This window comes from Marmota monax, unplaced genomic scaffold (assembly GCF_021218885.2).
Source record: "Marmota monax isolate L192 unplaced genomic scaffold, Marmota_monax_Labrador192_F-V1.1 WCK01_AAM20220418_F8-fsc00044, whole genome shotgun sequence".
Lineage (NCBI taxonomy): Eukaryota > Metazoa > Chordata > Mammalia > Rodentia > Sciuridae > Marmota > Marmota monax.
In genome coordinates, this window is record NW_026695198.1 from 3092276 (window position 1) to 3102744 (window position 10469).

The following is a 10469-nucleotide window of genomic DNA, read 5'->3' on the forward strand; positions in this document are numbered from 1 at the left end:
TGCAAGATAGAAAGTGGGACCTCACCAAGAACAAAATCTTCTGACATATTGATCCTAGACTTCTCAGCATGCATAATGAAGAAATAAACGTCAATTGTTTCAGCCACCCAGTCTGTAGTACTTGGTTATAGCAGCCTGAGCTGACTAAGACCAAAGTTTAAACCAAGAACCATTCCTTAGTGCTCATGAATCTTTGGGCAAAGGGGTCTAGGATTAGCTTGATCATGGCAGGGCTTGTTGTTCACGTATCTGAGGTCAGCTGTTGTGTTGAATGAGGTTTTTTTTTTGGACTAAGAGAGCTTCACTCCAATATCTAGAAGTTGGCTGACTGTTGGCTGGGGCCATAGAGTGATTGGGCCCCTTGTCCCATTCTGCTACACCTTAGCTTCACTGTGACCACAAGGTGGCAATGGCATTCCAAAGGGGGAGATTAGAGAATGCCCAACCTCTTGTGGTCCCTCTCAGAACTGGCATGATGCTGCTTCTACCACATTCCAGTGGCCAAAAAGTCACAGGGCCAGCCCAGATTCAAGGAAGAGAGTTGACTTCTCGATGGGAGGCACCAAAAACCACATTGGAAAGGAGTTGGTGATATGGGGAAGGGTGGAAGGCTGTGGCCATTTTGGTGATGTATCTCACCTGCATTAACTGTTAATTCAGCGATCTTGTGAAACCATATTTCTCTTATTCCCACTTTATGTATGAGGAGTCAGGCTTATGGGGGCTAAATAACTTTGTTCCAAATCACACCACTTAGAAATGACAGAACTGGGACACAAACTCAGGCATTCTTCTTCTAGAAGAAGAAGAATTTACTTTTAGCTCTTCCCTTACAACTTTTCAAGGTCAACTCAGATAGGTTTGACCATCACGTGGGTAAATTCTATGTAGCAGTAGAGAAATATAAACAAGTGTTAATGTATATCCATGTAAAAGGGTTTTGAGGAGAGTTGGTAACATTTCAGGTAAAATGATTGGCTCATTCAGAGAGCCGCACAGACTTGGGACCGCACCATACCTTCTTCAGAGATAGTACCAAACCCGACGGTGATCTGAGAGGCCAAATGATGATCTAAACTTCTAAGCCTCCTGGATGTCTTTCTGTGGGTTTCCCTAACCTACGTGCTCTCAGATCATTTCAAATGTTGCTTCTTTGATCACAGAGAATCCCATGGACACAGATTTAGGAAGTTAATTCTCCATTGTAGCCAGGTTGAGACTCCCAGAAAACAGAGTAGATCCTCTGATAAAAAGGTGATGCAAGAGAATGGCTATGCCATAGGAAGTGAGTGAATCACTTGCCATCAGATACATCCATTTCAGCTGGTGAGGCTCCTGGCCACTGCCTTGTTTTGCAAACATCACCAACCCTGGGGTCCTGATACTTAGAAAAATATAAGGACACAAAATCCACTGATGGTTAAGAGGAATACAAATAAAATAAATGGGTCTATTTTTAGGATGGCTGCAAAGCCAATGGATCTCAATGTGCAGCATAGTGGAAGACATATGTACCTAGAATTCCTGAAAAATTAAAGGAAAAATATTGGGTTTCTGTCCCCAAATTCTTCTTCCCTGACTCAGGCCAAGTAAGTCAGGATGAGGATGGAATTATGATATTTGAAAGTGGCTGAGGGGGAGTAATGACGTCCTAATAGGCATGGAGGGCATTATTTGTGCTCTTCTCGGGTAGAAACTAGAGAGAAGAGAGAAATAACCATGCACAAGTGCTTCTAGCTCTTGGCACCCTGTCTGGAATGACACATGTAATTTGACACATCTTGAAAAGAACAGATTTTCTCTAGAACCAGTAATCGCCTTCCCAGGACAGTGACTAATGGTGAGGCCAAGTCAAACAGTGCAAATCTCTGTGTCATATTGAGATTGAGAACTTCCTGGTCAATGATCACAAGTTGCTGGTGGACAATTATGCTAAGACTTTCTTTCTACACTCAGAAGAAGGAAACAATACTGTGGTTTCAACTGCATCTCCTGGTCAGTATAGTGGAAGTGCCAGTAGGTGAATTCTTCTCAGGCAATACTGAGAAGAAGGCAGACAGTGCTTGTGCATACAAAGTGACCACATCAAGATGGTTGTGAAGTTGCCCTTAGAAGGGGACAGAGACTCCTCACTGTGCATTGCACCCTCGCCTAAGGCATGGTCAGAGTTGCTGCACAGCATGTTACCTACCCTCAGCTCAAAACAGCCTTGGCATGAGTGATTCCTTCGTACTTCTTTGGACTCAAATGAAAACAACCTCTTTCCAGTTGTGTGTTTTGCAAAAACAAGCAGCCTGAGAATTATACCAGGGTAGCCAGTGACCCAGAAAGGCAATAATTAATTGACTGAAGGTTGACTTCGTGGACAAGACACATTCATAAAATACAAGGAAATGAAGACAGACTCTGCCTGAGTCAGATTTTCAGACATCAAGTCAGAAGCCTGGAGCCAGAGGCTTTGATGTGTGAATCATAGAAAGTTCAGGGAAATGAAATAACTTCAGACAAGAGGTGGCGCTCTGCACTTTTCCCAGCCAAAGAGCCTAGAACTACCCAATGATCAGTAATGCCTTCTCCTCTCTCTTCTCAAGAAACATCTGCAAGGATAAACTAAAGATACCAAAGGCTGAGCGAGCTCTCCAGTGTAATTCTTTAAAATGTTGGGCTCAGACGTACTAGTGCTACTCTATTTTTGTCTTATCAAACCTCATCTTGTTCAGTGTCCAAACACTCTCACTTAGAAATGTACTAGAAGTAAAAGATATGCCAAATGAGGAGATCACTGCTGTTCTGATCCACAGAGAACTCCCGTTGATTACAGTTGCTGGGTAAGTCAGGGCCAGTGCAAGATAGCGCTACTGCCAGACCCTAGCCTTGACTGAACTTGCAAATGCAAAGCTAAAAGATGCAAATGAAGGTTTTCCAAGGAAAAAAGAGCTTATTTATCATGAATTTTATTAATAGAGTCATAACGTCAGAGATTTCACTGAAGATGGATAAATGGATGGACTGCTGGGTGTGTGACCCTGAAGGCTGTTCTCTGGAAGTATTAAACAAAAGAAGCTCCAAAACTCAGCTGAGTTTGGGAAATATGAAGTTAAGCTGGTTAAATAGGTTTCTTTACTACAGAATGACTCAGAACATTCTTTATCTAATGTGCCCTGTGAGTCTCCAAGAGGGGAATATGGTATGCAGGACTTCCAAAGTTGTGTAGTCATAGGTCTATTGCTTTTTCCTTTTCCCATGGGTTGGCCTGCTCTATTGGGTGAATATGTGAACTCCAGGCTCAGCCTGTCTGTTTGAATCTAGGATCTCCCACTGGGGAGGTTGGTGGCACTGGGCAAGTTATTTGAATCTAAGTCTTGGTTTCATCTTTTATAAAAGGAGTATAATAATATCACCTGGCTTATAAGATTGTTTCAAAGTTGTTTCAAAGATCTAGGGAAATAAATGAGCTAATTCATGCAAAGCCTTGCATTTATTTATTGCACAGCTCCAGAGACAGTTAAAGCTTAACAAGTTATTCACATAAAGCTTGTTGCAGAATGAGTTTTGCGTAGCATACACTTTTCAGAATATCAGTGTAGTGGATGTTGGGGCTGCTGCTTGGGATCTCTGACATCCCCCCGCCCCCGCCTGAAATGAATTGTTTCTGTTGGTCTAATTAGAAGGATGCTTAAGAAATTTCTTTGATGTTTGAGGGAATGACAGGTCTTGAGTCTGAGTGATTGGTGGGTGTTGGATAAGGAACTTGGGTAGGCAACTTATGATAATGAGTCGGGTCATCCTGGGGAGGAAATAGATGCTTAGAGGACAGCAGACACAGGTGGTACCCCCATCAGTCCTCAGCTGAAGCCTGACTCTCCTTGGACATTTTTTTTTTAGACATGAGAGCTAAAAGCTTGTAGCTTAAGTAAGTCTGAGGGAGGTCTTCTTTGATTGACTGGCTACAGCTTCTTAGCTGATGGCATAGGGAGATACCGTGGATAAGAAGAAAGCAAGGGGTTCTGGAAACAGCTCCAAGTCAGATGCAACCCTGCCTCTTTAGTGATTGGCAGCACATGTCAGAAGTATCTTATGATTGGTCTGCTTTATGGTTCCGAGGCAGTAAAATGGAGGTGGCTAAATCTTTTTTTTTTTACTCAAGCTTCATAGTAAGACTGAGGTACAACAGAGAGAAAGTGTGTGAAAACACTTTAGAGATGGTCAAGTGTGTTGTGAATGCAAGGCAGAAATGTTTATAACAATTGCGGAAATTTGACCACTTCTTGATTTAAAGCTGTAACACTGTGGTGGTAGGAGATTTTTGGCTAATGCTAGAATAAGAACATAAAATCCAGCTGTCAAAATATTATAATTGATTTCTGTCTAACCCTAAGGCTTTAAATTCTGTGATGCTATAAGTTTAAGGGCTTATCTGTGGATTCCTGCCATTCTGTAATACTCAATCCCAGTTGAAATTCTATAACCCTGACTATTTCAAGAGACTCTGGAAAGTATTCATGAATAAACAAGGAACCTCACATCGGGGTAATTTTAGTTTTTAAAATTTCCCAACTATGGGGACTATTGGTGCTCATTTATCTGCATTTTCAGTTTAAGCAAATAGACCCATTACTCCTTTTTTTTCTTTGTTTTAATATTTATTGGTAGAAATAGATCTTCAATGCATACTTTGTGTTTATAGAAATTCTACATTCTCTTAAGGTTTCTTCTTGTTTTCTTTGGAGTTTTTTGACCTCCAAGTGAACTTAACATTTTATCTATGCATTTGATTCTTTATAATAGACTTTTAAAAAATCTACATTTGAAAAAACCATGCATCTTGTATACCTTATACTTAATCCAAAGAATTATTTGCACTTCCAAAAAAGTCACAAAAAGGCTGAACTCAAGTTAAATAATCTATATGACCTAAATTTTCCATGTCCCATTCCTGAATAAAAAATACTTGTTCAGTATTAATATTGCTTGCTATCTAGTAAGTCAGATTGTCAGAGACGCTTCAGTAAATTATCTTTACTTCAGAATTATATCTTAATCTTCTCAGAGATGATCTTGTCAATAGTAAACATTGTGCCATATGTAGTATTAGTCCAAAAGCTTAAATAAGAATCAAACTTGTAGTTTTTAGACTGGACATTTTAATCTTAAAATTATCTATCTATCTATCTATATATATATATATATATACATACACACACAAGGTATACTGTGTATTAAATTATCATTTCAAGTAACTTAAATATTTATATTTAGCAAACATTCAGCCAAACATTCTTTCAAAGGCTTAGACACCAATGTCTTGACTTAGTACTAAGCCTATGAAACTTGAAAAATCCAAGAAAAGTCTGCTGTAGTATTAACAATAAGACTGATTTTCAACTTACTGAATTGTGCAGATACAAAAGTGCTTAGCATGACAAAATTACCAAAATAAAAACATTTTAAAGGTTATTTGGTTCTAGCAATATTAACTATTCTGGACTTTTGGATAATTTAACATTCGCATTTTAAATTTCATATAAATTTCCTCTTTTTAACAAGTTAAAAAAGCACACAAAAAATAGTTCAAACTATAATCTGTTATTTTTCATCCTGGTTAGCTCATCACAAATAACTCAACAAAAGAATGCTTCAATAGTCATCTCTATTAAAATACAATATTTGAATAGATCCCATCATTTCACCCATTATTTGCTGTGCCGGATCCTAAAACAGGCTGCCGACAGATTGGACAAGTGCAATTCTCTGAGAGCCATGGGTCAATACAATGAATGTGAAATTCATGCATGCAAGGTAATTGCCTGAGCTTGTTTCCAGTTACATAGTCACTGATACAAACACTACAGATTTTACGTAGTTCACTATCAATACCATTATGCTCATAGTTCCGGGTGGAAAGATTGTCTATCTGCTCTTTGGTTAAACCACGTATTCGATCATCATCATCACCTTCATTTAGTAAAAAGAAATGAGCAAGGCGAAGAATAGGTAGTGTTCCAGTTTCAACTAAATTGTTTGAATTTCGCAACTGCCTGCCTCCTCTACTGTCACTGTTTTGAGTCTGAGGCTGGGTGGTCTCATTTTCAGCTTGCATTTCAGTGCTGTCTTCTTGGGCTTCCCTGTCTTGAGAGGAACCTTCACTGAGCTGGCTGTTTTCATTAACTGTACCTAAGTTACTCAGTTCTGAATGCATCTCTGGTAAATGCTGACCATTTCTCTGAATCTCTGACTCAGACTCAGCCTCCATTAAAGAACTTAATTCTCCAAACCCAGTCATGATCTGCCTTAAAATAGACTGAAGAGCCACTGAGGATGGCTCAACAAGCTCATTCTCAGAAATCCTCCAAAGAGGAACTGTTATGGTACTAACATAGGTTCGAATACCTGACCGCTCTAAACGAGAAATAGTTCGGCGAAAGCCCCCACTATTGCTTTCAACAGTGACTGTATTTTCTGCTAGCCCTACTCTAGAGCGGGTTCTATTTGCAATGCTATCCCGATCTCTATTTTCTTGAGGACGAATTCTCCTCACTTGAAGATCCAGTGTGATTGTTGGATGTCGTTGTACAGCAGTTGAGGATCTGCTGGATTCTTCTCCTTCTTCTACTGTTATTCTTGACACAAGTCTTGAATTAGAGAATGGGGCACTTACAGTACCTCTGCGTTCTCTATCTTGCTCTACAAAGACCCGAGTTATACTTCTCCTCCTCACAGACCTTCTAATTGTTTGCTGCAAAGGTTTACTTTCCCTTTGGGAATTATGATAGGCAGTGCCACTCTGTCTCTGAATTGGTGAACGGCTTCGACTGCTGAAAGCAGACCGTAATCTTATTGGCTCTAATCTTTGGTTTGTATTTTTCACTGTGACATTAGTTCTAGCTCCATTTCCCCAAATATGTGCTGCTCCAAATCTCTGCCCCTCCCTTTGCCTGAGTTCACTACCAACTGATTGGTTTGTGTGATTATTAAAATTAGCACGCGAAGCACTAGTTCTAGGAATGCCAACTGCCCGCCCAATTCTATTCCTTAACCTTCCCAGTGTTGAAAGTGATCCTTCAACTAAATTCTGCCCCCTTGAACCAAGCCTTGTCCTTGTAATGGTGGAACTATTACCACTGAAATCCATGGAGGTTTGGCTTCTTGTTCGCCTAGCCACAGGACTAGTTGATCTTTCTTGCCTATTGCTAGTATGATCCCTGCTAATATCTGAAAGTGGAATGCCTGAATAATCTTCTCCATTAATTTCAAATCCTCTATTCTCATGATTTATGTGGATTTCCAGACTAAACCGAAACTCTCCACTGTTTGGGTTTGTTCGACTCACAGCTCTCCAAGTTTGGCTCCCATTTTGTCCACTTCGAGTTGCATTTCCTGTGCGACGAAAGGTGTTCAACCATTCTAGCAGAGCATCTTCATTTGAACTTTCTCGAGGGACTTCTGAGTCTGGCATACAAGAAGCACTCAATAAATGTCAGCTGTTATACATAATAAAATGCATTCTTGGGCTGGGGTTGTGGCTCAGTGGTAGAGCGCTCGCCTAGCATGCAGGAGGCACTGGGTTCGATCCTCAGCACCATATAAATGTAAAATAAAGATATTGTGTCCACCTAAAACTCTGTTATTTGTCCCATTTCTCAAATCAGGCTGCGATGCTAGTTGTTCCTTCACTCCCTCTAACCGTTGTTGTAGTTCTTCTGATGTTATTTCTCCAGGGGTGCCTAAAAGGTTATGCTCTCTCATTAGTCGATAATCTTCATCATTGCGTTCATTAATAAATTGATAATAGGCTTCTTCTCTATGGAGACGCTCTTGCTGCCATCTTCTCTCATTTTCACGATGAGATGAGGTTTCTTCACCACCGTCACCTGATCTGGATCTAGACAGATTCATCCTGAGAGTCCTGGCTCCCTTATTTTTCTTCCAACAGGCTTTTAATATATGCAATGGTATCCATCCTTCAGCTGTTGGTGTCTTTTTTGAGAGCTGCCCGTCTTTCTACGAACTGGGCGGCCGGGTCTCCGGCCCAGAGAAAAATTTGCAGCGGGTGGGTGGCCGTCTTCTGAGAGTCAGAGGCCGTGGCTGGGAGCGGGAGGGACTGCCGCTGCGCCTCCAGAGGCCTCTGTGCTCTCTAATCGTCCACTGAGAGGCGCCGGAAGTACGTCCCGCAGCTCGGGGTGGTCCAGCCGAAGCGGAAAATATGAAGAAGGGTCGGTTTCAAGTCTTCTCTCAGTCTCCCACCACCAGGCTGCCCACTCAGCGGGAGGGAGCAGCTCAGCTGCCGGGCCGCACGCTGCTCGCCGGTGCGTCTAGAAACTCCCCATTACTCCTTAATAAAAGGTGGTGAAAAAAAAATTTAAAAAAAGGAAAAAAAAATTAAAGAAAGGTGGTGAAATTTTACTTCTATAGTGAGGAATAGGCGCAACCGACAACTTGGTAGAGAGTTAAAAAAAAAAAAAAGAAATCATCTACAAAATCAAGAAGAAAGATATTCTGCAGTGATTTTAGTGTATTTGAAACTTCATTAGCAATAATAATCAAAAAGTCTTTACTGGGAAAGTTCCCCATGGGTTTCTCATACTTCTACAAGTCTTGCCACACATTCCAAGAACGTGAGGCCCCGACTGCTCTTCCGAAGGGCCAGTTCTTAGGCTGCTATCTTTGCAGTGAGCAAGGGAGTGGAGTAAGTTTTCCCCTCCAAGATAAAGTGTGGGCTTGCTTATTGTTTGCCATAACAATAGTGGGTTTCCCAAGCTCAGCGTTCCTAAGTTGTGAGCTGAAACTGTTGTGTGTAAAACATCCATTTGGGCCTCTCCGTGTGAATTCTTGGGTTTGGGGGTGAAGGGAACTGGAGTATGCATGCAAATGTTCCTACTGTGTGGCATGGCCTGAGTGATAAAATCCGTGTCTCTGATCCAGGAGTTTCATGTCTTCCACCATCAACCATGGAACATGGGCTGTGTTTGTCAATTTTCTGTCACTACAGTGACATAATTGACATATAACTGATAAAGGGAAAGGTATATTTTGGTTCAAAGTTTTGGGGATTTCAGTCTATGACCAACTTGCCCTGTATTGCGGGGGGAGCTGTGGTTAGGCAGCATGTTATGACAGGGATATATGGTGGAGCAAAACTGCTCACCCCATGGCACGGAAGCAAGAGAGAGGGGAAGACACTGGCAGCCCACAGTCCCCTTCAAGTGAACCCCAATCAACCAGAGACTTCTCCCTAGGCCCTACTTCTTAAAGGTTCCACTGTCTCCTAACGGTGCCATACTGGGGGCCAAACTCTTAGCACATGGACTTTTGCTGGGATGTTAAGATACAAAATGTAGCACAGGCTAACTTACTAGCTTATCAAGAAGGCAAAAGCAGATCCCAGGGCTCTTCAAAAGTCTGGAAACTTTTGATGATTTTTGTATTTGATTCATTTGCATAAAAATTCCTTTTTTAAAAAATTTACACCCATGTTGTTCTTCAGGGGCTCTTGTCTTCACCACTCACCAGCAGAGGGAGCCCATGCTGATTAATTAGATACAGGCTCCTTCTCCTTGTGTCACAGGTTAGAGCAGCCTGCATGTAAAATCCACTCACAGTTATCATGCTGATGATAACGCATGAAGAGGAATTTAGGATATGAAATAGTAGCATTATTTACTTTGGTTTCAGGGCATTAAAGGCAAAACAAAATTTTTTTTTTACATTTTCCAAGGGGAACTCCAGGGTTGGAGGAAGTTGGGGAATGTGCCTTCACCAACCTGGAAACAGTCGAACTATTTTCTAAATTGAAGTTGATAGCACTGTATCTCGTGAAAGGAGAAGTCCTGGATAAAACAAGATATCTGCTTTTGGAAATATAGCATTCTGGTCTTTCCTTTATACCATGTATGATACCGAGAAATGAGAAATTACCTGACATTGATTATGCTTAGAAACTGTAAAATCAAGTGCATAAATGAATACACATACGAATCTCATGTACTTTGCTTTAGTATGTTCGTCTCGATACCCTCACTTATCAAAATTTCAGACTGCATGTAGATAAATCCCGATCTGACTATCAGCCTGAGGCTAGGCTGACTTCCAAAATGAGTTTCAGCATCAGTTTAGAATCTCTTGTTTGTTTATAAAATATAGCTCTTCTCAATTATTTTTTTTCTTCTAGGTGGAAGCACAAAATAAATATATTCATTATAAAAAGGAAAACATTCAATAATTTAAAATTGAATTTTAAGGATTGCCATATAAAAGGAAACCATATTGTTATTAATGATAGAGCTGATGATAGTGAAAATATTTACATGGGTTTGTTTGAATTTTATTCTGAAACTTCAGAGTTAAATGTATTGTATAGTCATGTTTTTTTCACCTCCAAATCTGACTTTTTAACTTCTATGTCACAGTGACGTGGTTTGGTAAAAGTGATCTTTTTACTGGTGTGCTTTTCACTTCATAACTAGTTTTAA

General features: G+C 40.6%; 1 protein-coding gene across 1 annotated transcript; it reads right to left on the minus strand.

Annotated features, from left to right (window-relative positions):
* Nucleotides 1-5211: 5211 nt before the first annotated feature.
* Nucleotides 5212-8036, minus strand: LOC124082134 (E3 ubiquitin-protein ligase RNF6-like). Its single transcript, XM_046428587.2, has 2 exons — nucleotides 7614-8036; nucleotides 5212-7449 (listed from the first exon to the last, which is right to left on the minus strand). Exons 1-2 carry the CDS (start codon nucleotides 7894-7896, stop codon nucleotides 5687-5689), a joined length of 2046 nt encoding a protein of 681 aa, XP_046284543.1. The 5' UTR covers nucleotides 7897-8036; the 3' UTR covers nucleotides 5212-5686.
* Nucleotides 8037-10469: the final 2433 nt, after the last annotated feature.

Excerpts from the sequence above, each read along its gene's own strand:
- LOC124082134 (XM_046428587.2), bottom strand. The coding sequence starts at position 7,896 with ATGAATCTGTCTAGATCCAGATCAGGTGACGGTGGTGAAGAAACCTCA. Across the intron at positions 7,450-7,613 it reads GACAAATAACAGAGTTTTAG|ACTCAGAAGTCCCTCGAGAA; the intron begins GTGGACACAATA and ends CTTGTATGCCAG.